The sequence below is a fragment of the Pelodiscus sinensis genome, chromosome 18 (assembly GCF_049634645.1).
Source record: "Pelodiscus sinensis isolate JC-2024 chromosome 18, ASM4963464v1, whole genome shotgun sequence".
Taxonomy (NCBI): Eukaryota; Metazoa; Chordata; order Testudines; family Trionychidae; genus Pelodiscus; species Pelodiscus sinensis.
In genome coordinates this window covers 30,818,129-30,839,902 of record NC_134728.1, presented here as the reverse complement: position 1 = coordinate 30,839,902, position 21,774 = coordinate 30,818,129, and the positions used below count along the sequence as shown (strand labels likewise).

The 21,774-nt window shown below is 50.7% G+C and overlaps 1 protein-coding gene, 1 long non-coding RNA gene and 1 pseudogene across 3 annotated transcripts in view; 1 reads left to right on the top strand and 2 right to left on the bottom strand.

Annotated features, from left to right (window-relative positions):
* GGT7 (gamma-glutamyltransferase 7) overlaps positions 1–21,774 on the bottom strand; it is a 47,766-nt gene that overhangs the window by 6,268 nt on the left and 19,724 nt on the right. For both annotated transcript variants that reach the window (XM_075901415.1, XM_006126677.4), the window contains exons 4-12: positions 20,242–20,359; positions 18,550–18,617; positions 17,240–17,313; positions 14,968–15,161; positions 8,335–8,422; positions 6,531–6,655; positions 5,416–5,504; positions 2,062–2,214; positions 922–1,039 (exon numbers count right to left, since the gene is read on the bottom strand). In XM_075901415.1, coding sequence (XP_075757530.1) covers positions 922–1,039; positions 2,062–2,214; positions 5,416–5,504; positions 6,531–6,655; positions 8,335–8,422; positions 14,968–15,161; positions 17,240–17,313; positions 18,550–18,617; positions 20,242–20,359 — 1,027 coding nt within the window. The remainder of the gene's footprint in view (positions 1–921; positions 1,040–2,061; positions 2,215–5,415; positions 5,505–6,530; positions 6,656–8,334; positions 8,423–14,967; positions 15,162–17,239; positions 17,314–18,549; positions 18,618–20,241; positions 20,360–21,774) is intronic.
* The window catches only part of LOC142818872 (uncharacterized), a 47,444-nt gene that overhangs the window by 18,172 nt on the left and 7,498 nt on the right, over positions 1–21,774 (top strand). Inside the window, exon 3 of the long non-coding RNA XR_012896572.1 lies at positions 13,035–13,171. This is a non-coding gene — a long non-coding RNA (uncharacterized LOC142818872). The remainder of the gene's footprint in view (positions 1–13,034; positions 13,172–21,774) is intronic.
* Positions 15,176–17,130, bottom strand: LOC142818881 (serine protease HTRA2, mitochondrial-like; annotated as a pseudogene).

Below are 21,774 nucleotides of genomic sequence, written 5' to 3'. Positions count from 1 at the left end.
CAGGCAGAAGCCAGAGCCGGAGGAGCCAGCCCGAGGAGGAGGAGGTGGATCCTAGGATCCAGGTGAGTGAGCCTCTGGGATGAATAGAGGGGGGGTGGAGAGGGAAGAAGGGGGGTGGAGGGGGAAGAAGGGGGGTGGAGGGGGAAGACGGGCTGAGGCTGGCCGGCGACCGGGGGGCAGGCTGCGAGACCGCGGCTGGCAGCGGACTTGGGGAGGCGCGTTTCCTCCGCTTTGCAGGACCCCATTCCCTACGGCCAGTTGCTGCTGCTGCACCTAGGCTCCACGTGTGAGCGAGCCCCGGCATGTATAGAGCGGTGGAGGGGGAAGAAGGGGAGTGGAGGGGGAAGACGGGCTGAGGCTGGCCGGCGACCGGGGAGCAGGCTGCGAGACCGCGGCTGGCAGCAGACTTGGGGAGGCACGTTTCCTCCGCCCAGCAGCTCTGCGGGACCCCATTCCCTAGGCCAGCTGCTGCTGCAGGCGGAGACCAGTCAGAGCCGGCAGGAGGAGGAGATGGATCCCAGGATCCATGTGAGCGAGCCCCGGGGATGCTGCTGCGCATGTGCGGCAGTTGCCTCACCCCCGTTCGTATCTAGGGATCCGACGTAAGTCGGATCCACGTAAGTCGGGGACTGCCTGTAATCCTTAATTCCAGTCAATATAGTGTGCGCCCAGGCTGCAGGAAGTCTGCTTTCTTTATTGCAGCCACACCAGACTCTACATAGTTTCCTTGCAAAATTAAGCTATTTCACATAGGAAGATCAGGCAACCTCTTCCTGTAACCTGTATTCTGTTTCTCTGCAGAAGCCTGCAAGGGAAGAGAGAGCTGGAGAGCTCAGCCTGCATATACAGCCTTTCCCCCAGAAGGTACATGAGACTAAAAGGAGTCAAACTCAAAAGTTCAAATTCAGAATTCTTCATTACCAGGCTGGAAGATGAGTGGTTTGACGTGCTGTTCAGCCAGGAAAAGTCCAACATCTGGCTGTTTAGAAGGATTCCAGAGGGCGTTATTATTCCACTTCCAAATGGGCGGTTCAGGGAACTGAAGAGGAAGACAAAGAAACCTTGTGAAAATGCATCCAGTAATCATATAGCATGCCAAGGCTTGGTACTGTCAGAGCACGGCCCCACATTCCCCCTTCTGCCTTGGTGGAGAGTCTTCAGCAGATGTTATAGTGCTGGTGAAAGGTCCAGCCTGACAACCCTAGAGAAGGAAGGTCGCTGAGTATACATGTGGAACAGGTCTGGAACGGGCAGCAGCAGTGTAAGCTTCTTCCACTCAGCCCTGCCAATAGGCCCGGAGCGCCACCTCTCAGTGAGAAGGTATTTCAGTCTCCCAGCTCCAGTCATCCTTGCACTCTCTGCCAAGCAGGAATTTGTGATACGAACACCCCTCCGATAGGAACTACACTGAAACCACCAAGTCATTTCAGAGAGGCCACTGAACAGCCAGAGATGGCAAGGACTTGCAATCACTTACAGCCGAGGCCGGGGGGACAATAATTTTTCCAGGAGGGGGTGGGGGCAATGAATGAATTTTGCTATGTGGTCATGGGCCGGCTCCACCCCTGGGAGGGGCAGGGCCTGGGTTGGAAAGGGCGGGGCTGGGGCTAGTAACAAGAGTTGTGAGAGCCACAGGTTTTGAATTAAAAACACAGCAAAGGGCTCACAAGTCCTGGCACCACTGCTATCCTGTTGCCTGGCAGCCGCCTGTGGTTGCTGTGGCTATTTAAAAGGCTCGCAGCTCTGGCCCCTGCTGGGGTAGCACCATGAATGGCAGCTGTGAGCCATTTAAGTAGGATCCTGCTGCCTGAGCCACCACCTGGAAATTCGGTGCATGGGCAGCAGGCTATAAATAGAAAGCAGCCAGATGCACTCCGCAGGCCGGAGCAAAGTGTTAGGCAGGCTGGATCCGGCTCCCAGGCCAAGCTGAACCAGTGAGCATTAGGTGATGAGGCTAGGTCTGTCGTGATCAGTCTCTAGAGTCGTTCACCACCTCTGCTCTCCCATCTCAAACTCTTCCCTCCCTCCCCACCGCCGAGACTGAAAAACCAAATCCATTACCTCACAACTGCTACGATGTAGTCATCAGGTCCCATAACAAGGACCTGGCTAGCAGGGGAGTCGCTCTCGGTGGAGAACTGTGGGATACTGATACCAGAAGGGACAGCCTGCGAGTCGTTAATCCGCTGACGCAGCAACCCTGCCTTTGATTTACTGCAAGACAGGATATGGGGACGGAAAAGCAGGGAGCTTAGGAAATAAAGCATCTCCTCTTTAGGGCACATCTAATATACACATCCATCGGGCAGTACTCATCACCGGCTCAGTGGGTGCGCCTACAAAGAATGGAGGTTCTTCAATTGCACTGTGGAAAGCGAGCGCCTCTGCCATGTCAAATGGAAGGAAATAAGCCATCTCAGCCACTGCATCAGGGAGGCAACTCGGGGGTCGGTGGTTAGGCAGATTGTAGGTTGAAGCCCCCGCCCTGTTGCCAGGAGTTCAGTGAGGTTCAATGGATGCATGGCAGGTAAAAACAATGGAGCATCACTTTGACTTTACTGTGGGACCCGGGTCCCTGATGAGGGCTCCTGGGCGCTACCAAAATACATGAGGCTGGCAAAAGGAAGAAAGGTGACGGCTCCCTTGGGTCTCTGTCGGGACATACTGGGAATGGACACACCGAAGGAGCCAGCACATAGCTGTGTTGTGAACGAAAGCGGCTGTACTGACCCCTACCAGCCTGGAACACTTCTTAGCCGTTGCTGCTCCTGCTTACAGGTTAGTTCATCTTCGACTAACTCAATGAGGCAGATGTTACTATGCTCATGACCCCATCTGGCTAAAAAGGAGGTGGGAGGGCCTCTGGAGAAAGAAACTCTAGGATGCGAGTGGAGCAGCCTTGAGGGAGGAACACTAGGAGCAGTCAGGTCTGGGAAGAAAGATGGAGCCAATTACATGTGGGATCATTGGTCACTTCTTTGTTAACAAAGCCAAACTCCAGGAAGGACTTCGCGCAGTGCGCAGGCTTTCTTTTACAGGACAAGAAGCAATGAGCTTCCACTGCAGCAAGGGCGGTTTGGGTTGGACATTAGGAAAAACTTCCTGCCAGTCAGGGTGGTTAAACACTGGAATAAATTGCCCAGGGAGGTTGTGGAATCCCCATCTCTGGAGATATTTAAGAGCAGGTTGGACAGACACCTTTCAGGGATGGTCTAGATCATGGGTTCCCAAACTGGGGGGGTATGAAGAAATTCCAGGGGGGGGCAGGAGGCAAGCCAGCCCCCCCCCCTTCAATTCTCCCCCACCCCCAAGTTGTGCTGCTATTTTTGTTTTTTGGCCCCAGTCAGTTCCTTTTTTTTGCTCAACAAGTTTTGCTGCGCGAGTGTTTCTCAAAAATCAAAAAGGGGGCGTGATGCCGAAAAGTCTGGGAACCACTGGTCTAGATGGTGCTTGGTCCTGCTATGAGGGGAGGGGACTGGACTTGATGGTTTGTTAGTGATCAAATTACATCCACACACTGCATGGTTTAGGCACAGCTCTGACTGTGCTTGGCACTGTTCATGGAAGAGCTGTGGTATATCTCTCTAACAGGAATCACACCTTAGCCTGACTCCTGCGCTGTGTAGATAAGACCTGAGAGCCACTTCACTGTGTTCTTGCTATACAGAAAGGCCTTGACTACACTAGCAAAATTACCCATTGTTGACCACAGGGGTCAGCAGTGGCTGCGGCTGAGCCGGGACTGTGCTTGGTGTAGGTGCCGGTGTAGACATGGTTGAACTGCATCCAGCGTTGTTGCATTAGCTGATTGGAGCTATAAGACAATGTTTCAATCCCACATTGAGCAGGGGGCATTAGGGAGACATGATGCACCATTCTGGGAGTTGGGGGAAGGAGAGAGCACAGTGACTTTAATGTACAACTTCTGACTGGCACTGGATGCACTTGGAGGGGAGGTGGGAGCCTCCTCTTGAGCCTCGGAAAAGGGATTTTAGAGGCTGTGACAGACCCAGGGCAGCTGGCTACAATACTTTGGTGCAAGGCAAACACAGTGGGAGCTGAGTGAACGCTTATCAGGTTCCTTAATAAACTATCAGACTGTAGCCACGTAATCAAGGCAGGCAGGCACCTGTGGCTAGTTAAGAGCTTGCCTGAAGCAGCAGGCTAATCAGGCACCTGCAGCCAATTGAGGCCTGCTGGGCTTTCCCCTGGGTAGAGGAGGGGGAAAGAGAAGAGTGAAGGACTGAGAGAAGGAAGCGTGTTGCTGGGGAGCTGAGGACTGAGAAAGGAGTGTTTGTGCCAGGGAGAAGGAACTAGGGGAGCTTTTGGGGACGTGGCCCAGGGAAAAGGCTGCTGTATTGGGGGCTAGAGGGAAATCCCATCAGTTGCTGCTACCTGGGGGGGGGGGGGGGGTATATCTACACTACAGCATTATTTCAAAATATCTAATTTTGAAATAGTTATTTCAAAATATCTTATTTCAAAATAATGCATCTACACATAAAAGGCATTTCAAAATAGCATGTCCACACTGATTAGACGCTGAATTGCATTTAAGGCCAGCCAGAACTTTTAAGGCCAGCCGGAACTGGTTCCAGCAGGGATCAGGTCAGGAGTTACCTTGTGGCCAGCAGGGCACTCTGGGAAGGGCTGGAGGCCCCCTCTTTCAAAATAAGTGTCTACACAGCGCTTATTTCAAAATAGCAATTTTGAAATTGGCACTATTCCTCGTGGAATGAGGTTTACCAATTTCAAAATAAGCCCTCTATTATTTCAAATTAATTTTGAAATAGCAGTTGGCTTGTATAGACGCTAGGAAAGTTATTTTGAAATAACAACTGTTATTTCGAAATAACTTTGCTGTGTAGACATACCCTACGGTCCCTGGGCCAGAACCTGGTGTAGTGGGTGGGTCCGCTAAAACATCTGCTCCTGGAAAAGGAGGCCAGGATCACGGAGGGGTTTCCCCCCAATCCTCTGACTGGCTCAGTAAGTGGTGACTCTGGCCCCCAGAAAAGGTAAGAGGCAGTGGGGAGGGTCACTCTGAGGCAAACGATAACCATACCCATGGGGCATGGCTGGAGCTTTGCCACAAGGGGTAAAAATGGCTGAGAAACCTCTGGGTTCAGCATATTATAGAAACAATCTAAATTAGGAAACCACCCTTCAATTCCCCACAATCTCCCAGGGCCACATTTGGTTTTGCTCATGTGAATATGGGCTGAGAAATAAATGGATACTTGGTGACCCCTGAATACAGGATCCTTCATGCTTCTCAGGTCCCTTTGGGAACTGGCTTTTCATCAGTAAAAGAGAAAGAGACACAGAACAAGGACCTAGTTCCATCATATAACAGAGTATTACAAGGATTAATATTCATTCATTCACCAAAGCATTCCTCATAGTCAGACGTACCTGACCATGTCTTCTACACTTTGGTAGATGGAGGCATTAAAGCCTGGGTCTCCCAAGCTGTTAGCTAGCTCCAGTGCTATTTTTAATGTCTAAATTGAACAGAAAGAAAGAAACAAAGAAATATTTAGGTGGCCCTGGAAGTCTCAGCTTCCATAGTCCAGAGAGATACTTACTCTCCCAGCATGTCGAATCTAGCTTCTATTTTGCCCCAACTCCCTGTCTAGTAACCACCATCTTGAGCAACAAGTTTCACAGGCAGCATAAGGTGTGGTTACCTCAAAGGTAGATCGAGCTGACAAAGGCTGCCCTTCTGCAGGCCAGGAGTATGTAGCCAAGATTTCCTGCTACCCTTTGATGAGCATCCTGCATTGACGAGGCTGGCCAAGAGTGCTGGAAGCTCCCTAGAAGGCTGCAGGGGTCCCACCGGTGCCTGAACCATGGTCCTATCACCTGCTCCACCCTGAGGTCTTCCCGCAGCTCGACCTCCTTCCCCAAAGGTTTGCCCGTCTCCACCCCCACTCTGCCTCAGACCCTGCTCCAACTCAGCACCGCCTGCCGAAGTCCCCCCACCCATGGCTCTCCACCCTCTCTCCCAAGGTCCTACCCTACACCGCTTAGACTTCTCTGCCCCCTCCCTCAAGACATTCCCTGCCTGCTACTCTTTGGTGAGCAAGGGGAGGCCTCAAGGGACTGGGCAGAGAGGCACAGGTGCTGTGCAGGGGGCGGTTCTTGAGGGAGGAATTTTACGAGGAATAAGGCCTTTTTTTGAAAGCGCTTTTTCGAAAGAGAGCATCCAGACTGCCTGCAGCTCGCTTTTTCAAAAGTACCTGCTGTAGTCTAGACGTACCCTGAGGAAACAGACAGGACTATGCTCACCTGTGGCAATGAGGGCACACAGGCAGTACATGGCAAACAGATATCCCTTGGCAAGGAGCGCTGTTCGAGGGGTTCAGATAATCAGGTTCAGAGGTGCCCTGCATATGTCTGATACAACATCAATGCCCAGTTTTAAACCTTAGCAGACTGTTAGCTCCAGACTCTACACCATCTTTAGATAAACAGACCTTTTTTACATCAACACAGAGAAGACAGCCATGTGGTTAGCCCAGTCTTACCTCTGCTATCCAATGGAGGGTATTTTCCCTGGTTATCTGGCTGATATTAAAGCCCTCCAGGATATTTAGAGCTGTGATCAAGGCAGGACCTGCGTGTGGAGGTGGAGGGCTGAGAACAAGGTGACCTGACAAAATGAGAAGAGTGGAATAAAGATACTCACATTAGAAGCTGCTTTGTCTAGGTTTGATGGGGCTGCTGTCTCGCTACCACTTTGCGCAGTCACCCACGGAAAGGAAAACAATCCTTTCACTTGTGGGGAGGTTATTATGGGAGGTTTTAAAAAGCTTTCTTGAAAGACAAGTGTCACAGGACAGCTGGTCCCCGTGAGGAGACAGACCAGGCCTCGTTCGCCTGCGTCAGAGCAGGTGTGCCTAAAGAGACCAAGGGGACAGAACTAGCCCTGAGCTGTAAAGGGCAGCCAGAGGGTAAGAAGCGGAGGAGTGACTGTGGCAGGCTGTGCCCAGGGAGAGGAATCACAGAGGAGTGGTGGGTTCCGGGGGAGGTAGCCATGGGGCTGGTGTTCTAGAACGGAAACCGGGCTAGCAAAATGAAAGTGACGGGGCTGAAAAGTGACCACTTAGCACCACGGGGTACCCAAATGACAACCACCATAGTACAATAGGATAATGATCCATTTTTCTCCTTTTTGATGGATGAAGAAGACCTGGACGGCTTTTTCCTGCTTCTTTCTTACATCATAGACTTAAATCTGGGGAATGAGTATGTTTCTGAGCTCACAGACCCAAGAAGGTAAAATAAAATTGAGCGTGAGGGAAGGGATTTGCATTCAGCTTGTTTAAAACTTTTTTTCGAGTCTGGTTCCCAGTTGCTGCAAACCAGTATAATCCTTGGACGTCATGGAAGATGTACGGATCGACACTAGTTGAGAATCTGGCACGGACCAAGACACAGGTTCCCACAGCTCCCATTGGTCGAGAATGGCAATCCTCAGCTAACGGAAGCTGTGATGGCCAGCACCTAGCAGTGGGGGCCTGCCAGGGGCTAACCCTGGTATTTGCCCACCCCTTCAAAAGAGACTAAAAAGGGCATAACCTTGTGTTTTTCCCCTTTGCAGATCCTTTAATGGTCATGCACAAGCTGTGCAAAACTCATGGGCTAACATGTCAAGGCTTACAGGATTTGGCACCAACATGTGGTCAAATTGTGACTCTGTGTGATGATACTACATCAAAATTCAAGTTGCAGTGGGGGAGGTCTAGGTTGGCTATTAGAAAAAACTATTCCCCAAGGAGGGTGGGGAAGCACTGGAATGGGTTACCTAGGGAGAGGGTGGAATCTCCATTTCTAGAGGTTTTTAAGTCCCGGCTTGACCAAGCCCTGGCTGGGATGATGGAGTTGGGGTTGGTCCTGCTTTGGGCAGGGGGCTGGACTCGGTGCCTCCTGAGGTCTCTGCCAGCCCTGGGATTCTAGGATTCTATGAAAATGTCCCAAAGCTCTCTGTGGCTTGCTAGTATCCACAAGTGAGAATCAGAGTATATAGGCTTGTCCTATCAAGGAAAACAGGAACCTGTGTCAAATGCTGGAAGCACCCTTAACTCATGATGCATCACAGTCTCTCTCAGTTTGCAGCTGGAAGGCGAGTGCAACAATCTTAATGCCCTGTGTGGATCTTGCCCTGCTGACACAAGCCTGTACTTTGAAGGGGTTACAGCTCAGACAGCTTTGCTTCCTCCCACTCGTTTCTCTCCTTGCCACAGGGGGCTGTTCAGATTTAACTTGCTAACTGACACCATCACGTGCCATGGGATGTAGCGGAGAGGCAGAGCTGTCGGGACACTTTACCTTGATACACCGTGTGGACTGGATTCTCTACTAGGGCGTTGTAGTTACTGAAGTCTTCCTCTGACAGGACTCCTCCATAGTTATGAACCTGAACAAAAGGACAAGGCAGAGCAAATCAAAGCAGCTGAGTCAACGAGTTATTGCAGTCACCATCTCATGGTCATCATGACTACAAACTTGTGTTCCCTCCCCCCATGCCCACCTGGCAACACATTGTGAAGTTCTGTAGCCCATCTCCAACAGCATGCCCAGATGATGGACACTATTCAACAGCTCTGCACAATGGAGTGACGCACACTGCTACAGCTCTGCAGACATAGGTGGGGTGACACAAGGCCCACTGACTTTAGTCTCCTTCTGCACATTTTCCAGAGCACTTTGCTTGCTCCTTCTTCAAGAGACCTTTTCCCTAGGCTCCTTGCAGCATCAAAGTTCTTTCTTCTTTCAGCCTTGATATTTTTCCTATTTATTTCCCAGTCTACTCTCCTCTGCAGCAAAGCCAGGACACCTGGTTCCTTTTATTTTTGACTCCTCTGACAGACTGCTTGGACAAAGCTGAAGTAACGAGGTCTGCATTTCAACCCTGTGGGATTCTGGTTTGGTGAATAAATTGCCATTTTTTTAAAACAGTGAAAGTGATTAACCATTGGACCAGATTGCCAAGGAGAGGAAGAAGAGTCCAGTGATTAGAGCACTAGAACTTGGAAGACTCAATTATCTGCTCTGCTACAGACTTGCTCTATGGCCTTGGGCAAGTCACTTAGCTTCTTTGGGCTTCAATCCCACATCTGTAAAATGGAGATAATAGCACTACCTGCCTCCCTTGGGTGGAGCAAAGCTAAATATATTAAAGATTGGGAGGTGCTCAGGTAATACTGTGATGGAGGTCAAGTCAGCCTGACACTGCATGCTGTCTTGTAAGGTTTCATTTTAAAAGTCTCAGCCTGTTGAACATGAACATCCTGTTAAGCTGTGTGTACTATCATAGGATATGAAGTTTTGCTATGTATGTGCCTCTGAAACATGTTGTCAGGTGGGGAACACCTGCAAGCAGTCTTTCCGGTACAACAATTGAAAAGGCCACACAATGCTGATGGCCCATGGAGGAGAATACAAACACTTACAAGCATTACCTCAGGAACCGTGTACAATGGAAACCTCACAGAGGCCCCAAAATGGGCCCAAATGGAGACTGTTTGACTCATGGCACAGCAAAAGATCTTTCTAGCAAGCTGGAAAAAGAGATAAAAGGGGAAAGTGACATAATCACGGGGCCTCACTCCCCCTACAGCAAAATCCCTGGAAACACTTGAGGAACAAAGACTGAAATAGGGGAAGGGGAACTCAGGGTAGGACAGAAGAATTCCTGCCTGTGTGTGTAAAAGCTGTAGCCTGCTTATACTAGCTAGCAGGGCGAGACACTGCTTGATTTAAACTCAACCTAGTTTTTAAAGCTTAGATTAAGTTTTTGTTTATTTCTTAGGCAATTTGCTTTGATCTGTATTCTCACTACTTATAACTTAAATTCTGTCTGCAGCTAATAAATCTGTTTTATATTTGTACCTAAAACAGTGTGTTTTGCTTGAGGGAAACTGCTGAGGAACAAAAACTAGTGCATTGTCCTCTCCACTTTGAGGGAGAGGTAGACTGGGTAACAAACTTATACTGGTTAGGCTTTTGATCAGGGCAAAACAGTACAGCTCTGGGGGCCTAGGCTATGGAGCTGGGAGAGAAGCCTTCATATAACTGCATCTGGGTGTATCGCTGCCTGTGTAAACGTTTGTGTAAATGTAGGAGTGGGAGCAGTCTGCAGCTGGTCAGCCTAACAGTGACTAAGGGAGCCCAGGAGAAATTGGAGAGGGTCCAGAAAAGAGCAACGAGAATGATTGAAGGTCTAGAGAACATGACCTATGAGGGAAGACTGAAGGAATTGGGCTTGTTTAGTTTAGAAAAGAGAAGATTGAGGGGGGACATGAGAGCAGTTTTCAGGTATCTAAAAGGGTGTCATAAGGAGGAGGGAGAAAACTTGTTCATCTTGGCCTCTGGGGATAGAACAAGAAGCAATGGGCTTAAACTGCAGCAAGGGAGGTTTAGGTTGGACATTAGGAAAAACTTCCTGCCAGTCAGGGTAGTCAAACACTGGAATAAATTGCCCAGGGAGGTTGTGGAATCTCCATCTCTGGAGATATTTAAGAGTAGGTTAGATAAATGTCTAGCAGGGATGGTCTAGACAGTATTTGGTCCTGCCATGAGGGCAGGGGACTGGACTCAATGACCTCTCAAGGTCCCTTCCAGTCCTAGTATTCTATGATTCTATGCCAGAGAGTTCAAGGGGTACCCCAGTGGCAGCTTGTAGCCTGGGGGAACTCATCGTAATTAGTACAAAAGACAGAAAGACAAGAGATGTGGTGGATGCTCTGTCACTCAGCATCTTTGACTGTCAAGACCAGCTGCCTTTCTTGAAGAGATGCTCTAGTTTAAGCACAAATTATTGGGCTCAGGAGGGCTTAATGGCAGACAAGGAAAGGGCAGTTCCCTTCGCTACAGGAATGGTTGTGTGACATTCCATGGCCTGTGTTTTTCAGAAGGTCAAAGCAGATGATAATTGCCGCTGCTGGCCTTACAGTCTGAGCGTGTGTACTCACAAGGACCTGGGAAGTAGGGAATATAATTGCTTGGTCTCTTACAACTGCACACGTGGGCCTGGCGCCTTTCACTTACGTCAGTACAAAGGAGAGTAACTCCACTGCAGTCAATGGAGCAACACCAGGATATAATGCTGTAAGGGACCCGGCCCAGGGTTGCCAACTCTCAGTAAATTCAGACAGTCCATAGAAAAAAGAGATAAAATTGGACCTGTCCATGAATTCCATCAAGAACATTTAGATACCAGTAAAAAACCACTGAGCTTTGCAGAGGAGCTGAGGAGTCCCCCTTCCCCATTGCCACGGGGCAGTCCCCAAGGCCAGGGTCGAGAGGGGAATTCTCCTGCTGGGGGCCCCCTCCAACCTGCTGCTGGCTGGTGGGGGCAGCTCTGACCTGCCTCTGGCTTCAAATTCTCCTTCAGCATCACTGACGTCCGCAGAGCAGCCACTTTCAGTGGATGAACATGCCGCACACACCCGTACTGGCTCAGCGGCTGGGGCTGGGGTGGGGGATGGGGTACAGTCACAGCAGGGTGGTCACTGGTAGGGGTGCCCAGTCCCAGCTGGGTGAGCAGCTCCCAGAGGGGAGGATGGTTTGGGTTGGGCGGGGGGCTGTAATAGGAATAGGATTGAGTCCACATGCTTGACCAATGTGCTGTGGCTCCAGCTACCTGTGTTATGAGCTTCCCTATTTCCCCAACCTGCTGCCCGACTCGATTTGCCAGCTGGGCTGGGTTTCATACTGTCCGCTCGGGAGTGTTGTGATGCATGAATAAAAGCACTGACTGTTGTTCACTTTTGTCCTTTTGAGCCGTCTTTATATGATGCAGGAATGTGTCCCTAAAAAGGTTGGTTCTCTCTTTTGGTTTTTTTTATACTGTCCATAAAAATCATTTTCAGCAATTGGCAACTCTGCTTTGGCTTTCCACCAGACTAAGCATATAACTCACAACACAACCTCTGCCGTTCTTGCCTCTGGCTTCTCATAATGTGGCGAGAGGCTACGTCTCAGGTAGAACCACTGGCAGAAGCAGCACAAGAGCAGAAGTGCGAATGCATCCCCGTGGGGCATGTTCAGCTAGGCCATGAAGCGTGACGGAGACGTGCAAGTGCAGGTTTGCGCTCACTCGCAGAGAAGCCGGCGTGAGCACCATCCCGCCTGCCTGTGGGTGCAAATTCCCACCTGCGCTGCCCCTCTGACAATGTGGCCAATTGTTTGAATCCCCACTTGCTGCACAAAGTGGATGCTACAAGCCAAAAGGTAAAGGCCCCGATTCAGATGTGTTACTGCAGCAGCACCCTTGAAACCACTGGGCCACTGACTCGCACCAGCAAAGGCTTTAGCCCCGTGGGACACACCGGCATAACACTGAGTACAGCAGCTGCTAATCCGCGGAGAGGAGTGGGAATGAGATCAAAGGGGAGCAGGCATCGGCTAAACAAACAGAAGCCATATCAAATTCCCACAACAACACTCTTCCCACCTGGGCATTTCTGCACTAAGAGGGAAAAAGGGATCCAGTGTCCTGGGGACTTACCCAACGACACATCTTAAATGTCGCTTGTTCAATCAAAACAACAAACCGCTTTAAGCTTATCTGTGAGATCAACACTTTGCATGTCTGTACAGCATGGGCTTAAGTCAGGAGCCAAATCCCATGGTCTGGCATATTTTGTTGCACTGAGAAAGAGGGAGAGAGAGTGAAAGCGAGAGAGAGAGAGAGAGAGAGAGCAAGCAAGAAAGAGAGCACAAGAGTGAAAAAGAGAGCGAAAGAGAGAGAGAGAGAGAGAGAGAGAGCGAGAGAGAGCAAGAAAGTGAGAGAGCGAGAAAGAGAGCGAAAGCTAGAATGAGAGAGAGTGAGAACGAGGGCGAAAGTGCAAACAGCAGCTTTTCACACTCAGGCCATGGAATTTGGGGAGCACTTGTACAATGAATATGAGCATGGGAAGGGACTCACTTTCAAGGTCTCATGCAGGGATCCCTACTCTCCAGGGAAATGAGGAAGTGCAGCGTTTATGTGTGTGATCTATTCTTTCGTGCTTATTTTAACACAGATGACAAAGCATCCAACCCAGCATCCAGAAGACAGGTCTCTACCCTGGAGTGGCCCCAGGACAGGGGGTGTCGGAGGACGGCCCTAAAAGCCCCCCGAGAGGGGTGATGAGTAGCGGATACACGGCTCACCATTCAGGTAAGGTCATTGCGGCCTTACTTTAGGGTCCTGGGGTTGGAGCCCGGAAGTGTGGGAGGGTCCGGGTTCCCCTACTCTACACAAACTGATTACCGGCAAGCCCGGGAGAGAGACTCTAAACAGACCAGTTTTCCAGTCCTACTTACTCACCACGGGACTCAGTCAAGTGATGGGCAAAGGGACGCCTGATTCAGGTGGGGACAATAGCCCAGTAGCAGGGAGTCGTGGCAAGGAACGGATGACCCTCCGGGGAGTAGGTTACTGTGCAGGCAGTACGTCCTTGGTGTGCGTGTAAGCCGCCCCCCAGAGCCTGGCGGGATATTTAAATCCCGTGCTTCATTAGCAATTTCGGTACACTACATTTGCATCCCAATCTCGAGATAGGGAGCAAGTGTAGACACACTCTACGTCACGTGACTTGTGCAGGGGTCAGTGACAAAGCCCAAGAGAAAACCCAGAGTTCAGTGGTCTAACCAAGCAATAATGCTCCCACCTTTATACATCTAGCCGTATTTACAGGGCTGCAGGAATCTTCTGTCTTTAGACATTACTAACGTTTCAAAACTCCAGGGCTACGTCTAGATTGCATCCCTTTTTCGTAAAAGGGATGCAAATTAGACATATCACAATTACTAATGAAGCAGGGATTTAAATCTCCCCCGCTTCATTAGCATAAAAATGGCTGCCGCTTTTTTTTGGCACGGAGTTTTGCTGGAAAAAAGTGCCAGTTTAGACGCGGATCTTTCAGAAAATAAAGCCTTTTCCGAAAGATCCCTTATCGCTCTTAAAATAAGGGATAAGGGATCTTTCGGAAAAGGCTTTATTTTCCAAAAGACCTGCGTCTAGACTGACGCTTTTTTCCGGCAAAGCTCCGTGCTGAAAAAAGCGGCAGCCATTTTTATGCTAATGAAGCGTGGGAGATTTAAATCCCCGCTTCATTAGCAATTGTGATACGTCTAATTTGCATCCCTTTTACGAAAAAGGGATGCAATCTAGACGTAGCCAAGGAGAGCCGCTGAGTGATGAATTGTGAGTATGGGCAGAGGCCTGGGTAGTATTGAGGCCTCTCTGAGCAGTAACTCACACAAAAGCAGCTCAGTGCTCACCAGGGGAAAGCTGGCTACATTACCTATGGTTGTGACACTGATTCAGATGCTTTGAAAAGGTTCAGGGAATAGGGTCTTCACTGGAGAGGACGTTAGTAATAAACTTTCACCTCACGGTCCCCAGTTCAGACACACTCTGCCTGGTACTGAATGGTGGCTTTTTGATGTGCAAAGAGTCAGGACAATGATTCTCCTTGGTGGCCAAATGGAGAATTGTTCTCCAAGGCCTTCCAGCACCTTCATTAGGACCTAAATTCATTCAAAAACTTCAACATTCAATCCTTACAGCCTAGCCCTATCAATGTAATAGGAATTAAACAAATGGGGTGCTACAGAAATGGCTGCGAAACCTTATCCAATTGAAGAGAAATTGTTCTAACCTAAAGAAACTACAGAAGGATCATTTCAATAGAGTAGATTTCACTTTCATAGTTGATGGTGCCACTTCATTGGTCACTTGTGCTGATTTAAGTCAGGATTAACTTCATGATGGAGTTAAACACGTGTGGGAGAAAAACTGAGCGCCAAATTTTTATATTTAATCATTCAAGTCAATACTGGCTACCACTCGCCCTCAACATGAGTCCTCATTTAAAATAAGGGAACAACTAGGTGTCACTATTACTTGTGCTAAGTTGCACTATGAATAGGCAATAATCCATGTGCAGGTTTAGTGCAGACATAGCTCACCTCAGAAATAATCTCCTGGGTCAAGTTTCCACTATAGAAGGCCGAGACCCCTTCTGAGCCAACCAGATGTAAAATGGTGGCTAGATCGAGTCGCTTCATAAACATTCCAGGCAACAGCGGCTGGCCCTCTGGAAGGAAAGTCTCTCTGAATTTGTCCGAGTAGTTCAGCTCCTTCAGTTCAGTGATAGCTCTGGCTGTTGGGCAAAAAAGGTAACAGCAGTATTACAGGAGGAGACCACCTAGGACAGGGTGGGCAATAATTGTTAAAAAGGGGCCACTTCACAAATTTCTGAAGTGGTCCCAGACTGCCCCGAAAGGGGCCGGGCCTTGGACAGAAGGGACGGGGCCAGGAGACTTTGTGTGCTCCCCAGCCCACAGACTCTAAACGGCCTGGGTGTGAGGAGAGTGCGTGAAGTCTTCCCCCCTCCCCCGCGCCTAGAGAGAACGCCAGCTGCTTTAAACACAACGGACACGTGTGCACACGGAGAATGTCTGATGCATGAACATAAACCTCGGGGCTGACGTTCACCAGAGTCATGTCATGGGTGTGCAGCTCCAGCATGGCCAGACTGCTCTGCGTCCATGCAGCCCCACAGATGTCCTCCACGCACCACGCTGCCTGCCATTAATCTCCTGCACATCACCAGCCTTCAAACCTGCCTAATGGGCCAGGGAGCCACCGATCACCTTGGGGATCAGGACCCCATTCGAGACATCAGGGAAGCGGGGGTCTCAGCGCTTGCGTTCGGGCAGGACACGGGGTCAGTATTAGTACATCACACCGATGTAGTGGCACTTCATCTCCGTACTGCCGAACCAGGAGCTCCTGCGCTGTTCCCCCTTCGGGGAGAATTTCCATGGCCAGTCCAAGGGGATGTCGAAGGAGATACCTGCAATCACCTTCATTGTGTTCCCCCCAGTCACTCACCACCCAGATAGCTGAGGGGCCTCCCTGAGTTCCTGAAATCCCTAGCAGCATAGGTCTGATTGTGCTCTCTTGGAATCGGCCAGGCTTCGCTCCTCGCTGGGCAGAGCTGACCATGCTGGAGGTGATGGTGTTCTGCAGAGCAAAAGGGCTGCCCGTAGCCAGAACAAACTCACCTTGACGCACTACTGAGGAGCGGCCATGGGGCAGCATGGGGTTGCCTGGGGTTGATTCTGACGGTGTCAATACAGGCAGTCCCCGGGTTACATGGATCCGACTTACATCTGATCCCTACTTACAAACGGGGTGAGGCAACCCCGCACTAGCTGCTTCCCCCCATCAGACCAGGGAGACGCGAAGCTAGCGCCCCCCCCCCCCCCCCCAGCAGACCAGGGAGACGCAGAGCGGCTTTTCTCAGCAGACACCTCAGCTTGAGAATAAAGGACTGAGGGAACTGAGGTGTGGGAGAATAAAACTGAGCTCTGGAGAAATGTTTGGCTAGAGTTTCCCCTACAATATGTACCAGTTCCGACTTACATACAAATTCAACTTAAGAACACACCCACAGTCCCTATCTTGTACGTAACCCGGGGACTGCCTGTATCTGCCGCCTGGTCGACCACACGGACCATGGCATTGCAGGGGCCCTGTCAGGCAGCATAGTCCCAGAACTCAGGCTGCAGCCTGAGCCCAAATCTCTACACCAGTTACAGCCCTGCAGCCCGATGTTCAATGTCCAATCAGATGGCCCGGGCAAGCCATGCTTGTCTAATTGCAGTGTAGATGGACCCTTTTAGACCCAGTCTGGCCATCTGCAGCCTCCCCAGCAGAGGTGAGTGCTCCAGTGAATGTGCTAAAGTAACCAGAATCAGGACTACAGCTTCAGTTCAGAAGGCTGGCACTAGCATTGGCGAGCCCGCACTGAACAGTTATGGGGAAGAGGCGTTTGAACATTAGTGTGAGAGGTGCCCCAGTAACAAGCCAGCTTAGGTCAGACAGACACGTGGATTTGCACTGCACCCACCTGCCCTACCAGTGGGAGAACTCCTGGACCCCAGTAGTGCAGCATCTGGCTCCATGTTTCTAATGCAAGGTGAGCCTAAACCAAAGAGGCCACCTAGGAAAGATCCGTTCTGGGTCTCTCGTACCTCCCTGCTTAGGTCTAGCTTGATTTCCGGCCCTGATGCCATGTATTTCCCTGACTGAAGAGCATTGAATTCCAGGACATTAAGTCCCATCCACAGTCCAGACACGTACGTGCAGCCCCCTTTTTCCTTAACATACGTGAGAGGAAACACTCCCTGGCACACATCACAGGGGACCCCTTTGCTGCAGGGAGGCGCTCACCCAAGTCATGCGTGACATTGAATCCATCCTGGGCGATGTTTGCAGCAAGGCCCAAAAGTTCTGACCACGGGAGCCTGGCAAAGAAAACACACAAAGAGAAATTTGCATTTGCAAGGGAGCATAGTGAAAGCAGAGCTGTCTTCAGGGGACTAGCCCGGGGGCCGGACATGGTTAGCTGGAAGTCTCTGCTGCAGCCAGAGCACAGAACAGGGACACTGGCCTCTCTGTGTAGCCTTGGGAAGTCACTTAACACTTCGCCTCCATGCTCCATCCATACAGTGGCTGTGACAATACTGACCTGCTGCCCAGGGCGGATGTGAGGAGTCCCTGGGGATACAGCTGATCAGAACCCGCAGTACTTCCCAGACACATTTTTGAAGGAAGTGAAAAAAATTCTTCTGAAAATTTCTGCAGAATTTTTGACAACATGAAAACCCAGGAAACATCAAACCCAAAACGAAATGTTTTGTTTTGGTTTTTTTTTTTTTTTTTTTGTGGTGGGGGAGACAGGAACAAACTCAAACTGTTCTATTTGTTAGGTTTTTATCTAAGTTTGTGGCCTGGTTTTCACAGGGCTCAAGTGCCTGTAACTCCCACTGAATTCAATTAGTTGAATTGCTCAGCTCCTCTGAAAACAGGGCCATAGACGTGTGACACAGGCAGTGGGGCCAACAGCCTCGCTGGGCCTTTAGGCCAGGTGTGGAGGAGGAAGGGGTGGGGCAAAGGGGCGGGGCTGGGGCTAGGCAGTCCTCATTGTTGCATCGGGCCACGCCTCCCCCCGGCAGCCCTCGGTGCTTACAGGTCCCGGGGCTCAGGCTGCTGCCATTGCCGTAGTAGTGGTAGTGGCAGTGGTGGTCAGGAGCTCCGACTCCTTTTGCAATGCTGGGCCCTGGGGCAGCTGCCACAGGGAAATCTGGGATACGTGTACACACAAATCAGCCCCGTGATTGCACGTGTGCAAGTCTGAAAGCCCCTGCCCATGTTTGTACAGTGCCTTGGGGACAAAAAGTGCTATCAAAGTGCTGCACTTCAAAGGGCGAGACCTGGAAACAGCATAGTCCAAGGGAGAGTGATTCAACAGCCTAGCCAAGAATACCAAGCCAGTCTTTGCCATGGGAGCTGGGCAGTTTACAGGCCCTGCCACCAGCAAGACCATGCAGCCACGGAGGCCACACTAGAGCTGAATCCCCCGCTGATCGGAGTATTACAGCCTGGGCAGCTGACGAGTTGGATTAAGTGGGTGTTTTATCCAGCAACACTTTTCAGCAGCGTGCCGTCTGTGCAGAACCAATGCATGTGAAATTTCTTACCTCCCGTGCGATTGATGGGCTTTGTGCATTCCCTGGATCATGCCTGGCACCCCCACCAAGAGACCCGGCTGGATGAAAGGAAGCACAGAAAGTCAAATCACCCTAAGGACACGGTCTCCTATGGCCATAAAGAAGGGGCAATAGCTCGTCATGCAGAAGGGTCCTAGCAGGAGGGGCTGGACTCGACCTCCTGAGCTCTCTTCCAATCCTAGGATTCTTTGATTCTGTTTTCCAAAGTGACAGATGCTGAAGAAGCCAGAAATTTAGACACAAGGGGCGGTGACAACACAGCTAAGGAGTAAAAGCTTTGGGAAGAAAGTGGGGCAAATTCATTCCTAACGTAACCTGGTTGCAGCCAATGGGTGAACTCAGCCTGAGACATGTAGCTTCTGCTGTGTATCTCTCCATCATTTTGGATATTTCTAAAGGTCTGTTTATGTGACAAAACCCCCAGAGCAGCGAGTCTCACCACCTGGGTCCACAGCCTCTGCTGCGCCGTGCTCGCGCCAGGGGGCTACAAATGCCCACATAGACATAAGAACATAAGAATGGCCAGACTGGGTCAGACCAAAGGTCCATCTAGCCCAGTATCTTGTCTGCCCACAGTGGCCAGCACCAGGTGCCCCAGAGAGGGTGGACCGAAGACAATGATCAAGCGATTTGTCTCCTGCCATCCCTCTCCAGCCTCTGACAGACAGAGGCCAGGAACACCATTTCTATCCCCTGGCTAATAGCCTTTTATGGACATAACCTCCATGAAATTATCTAGTTTCTCTTTAAACTCTGTTATAGTCCTAGCCTTCACCGCCTCCTCTGGCAAGGAGTTCCACAGGTTGACTACATGCTGTGTGAAGAACTTTCTTCTATTAGTTTTAAACCTGCCACCCATTAACTTCATTAGACAGTCAAGCTCAGGCTGGAGTTTGGGCTCTGAAACCCAACCCCCTTCCCAGGTTTCAAAGTCCAAGCCCATCTGTCTACATGGCAACTTTTAGCTCCATGGTGCAAACCTAAGTCCGTAGGCCCAGGCTCTGAAACGTGTCCCTCCTGGGTTTTGCCATGCAGACATGCCCGTAGGCTCCTATCTCCTTGGGCTCCCACGCTCTGAGGGAGACTGATCTGATGGAATTTCCCCGATCCCCAGGCCTGGCTCACTGTTCTCATTTCCAGTCAGACTCACAGGCTCAAGGGATTTCTCGGCTGCTCATGAAACACTTCCCCTCTCGGCCACTAGGGCTAACCTAGACGGGCCCAATAATGCACCAACCGTCAGCACCACCTAAGGGTTCTGTGGCCTGTGGTGAGTCTCCGTTCAGCTCCTAGTGGACAAAACCAGAGCACCCTCAGAAGTGACAAACCTTGCCGTGCTGCCGGCAGGCTCCGGGGGACAGGCCATGGAAACGGAACTGCCCCTCAGCCCTGGAGCGAATGGCTCTGGAGCTGGACTGAGGAGCTGCAGGGGGGTGAGGATGCTTGTCCTCTGCTTGTACCTGTTCTGGGAAGCGGGGATTAGAGTTTTCGGGACTGCCCCTCCCACCAGGGCTACGTTACCCTCTGAGTCACTGGCCCCCACCGCTTGCTGCACACCCATTATTGACGGGAATCTGGGTTAATGGGGGATGGAAGGAGAAGCCCTGGCAACATTAGAAAGCAAACCCCACAAAAAGAAAATATACAAGTTCTCTCACTCACCTTTATCTCCCAGGCCTCCCGAAGGCCCTCCTCCTGGATCCCCAAGGGGGCCGTCTCTCGGAAGTCAATCACCTGACTCTCGTTCTTCCGGATGTCGTGGACCAGCATCACTCCCCCCCTGCAGAGAGAGAGTGCCTTGGGCACACAGAGCACCTTGCCGTCCCCCCAGACTGCCCGAGCACATACCACTGTAGCCCTGAGCTGGGGGGCAGGCAGGGCCATCAGCAGCCCTCTGTGCAGGGAGCTGAGGGGAGCATAGGGATTTGGGGTTGATACCACTATGCTTGTACAAATGGAGTCCTCTCACTCAATACGTCTGCTCCTTGCACACTGGGATCTGCTGGCTCTGCTGGCGCACACAAGCATTTGGCAGGCAGAGCCAGCACAGCCAGGGGAGAGTGGTCTGTTCGGCTTTGCGCAACTTCTCCTCCCCCTGTCAGCTGATGCCAAGGACAGAATCTGCAGGGTGTGAGGAGCAGGAAGAGTCTGTGTTTCAGACCCCAAGCTCTGAGCTCGGATTGTAAGATGAGTACGACTGATCCACACAGTCAAAGCACAAGTGGGCACAATGCCCTGAAGAGGGCATTTGAAATCTAAAGGAAGACTAACATTTTGCAAATGGCTCCATTTTTATAATGGGACAGACCAAAACACTGGCTCCAAAAATATCAGTAGAGCCCTGCGTGGATACAAATTGTATCCACATCTGCATCTGCAAAAATGAGCTGCAAATACCCACAGATGCGGATACCCGCCGCTACAAAGTGGATAGCTGCGCATTTGCAAAGTTCCAGATACAAAATTTGTGTCTGCATCCACATCCGCATCTGCAAAGATGAGCTGCAGATATCCACATCCATAGCTGTGGATATGAAGCGGATTGCCACGGATTTGCAGCTCAGACATGGGGGCATACGAAATCCAAGTCTAAAAGGGGCTCCATTGGAATGAAACTGAGACCTTTCAATAGTTTTCTCACAACCCTCCCCCTCATCCCACCCAGCCCAGAATAGCTAATTGCCCCATGCTTAGTCTCGCCCACTCGCATTTTGACCAGACATTCCATCCTGCACCTGAGAAAGCTTCCTGACAAAAGTTTAATGACTGACACATTCCCATGAAAAATTCTGGTTTTGATGAATCAGCACGTTCCACTGGGAATTCTTCAACAAAACCGTTTCGCTCTAATTTATACAGATTCAACCTCCAGACCTGGGATCTTTTCAAACAGAAGCGAGGACACTGTGGTGCAGGCTTGGGCATTGCCCCCCCCCCCCGGGCAGCGGGGTATCAGGCCAGCTTGTGCAGCCTACACTGAAGCTGGTGCCATACCAACCTCACTTCTCTTTTCAGTGAGCGAGGCAGAATACAGCTGGCGTGGGTATGTCTACATGAGCTGCGATTCAGCCTTAGAACTAGGGGCATTTTTGTGATTAAATAACCTGGCCCAACCTTGCTCCCTGACACGCACTGCAGAGGAAGACACATACGCGGTAATGTGCGTGTGTGGAGGTGGATAGACCTTTATTTGTG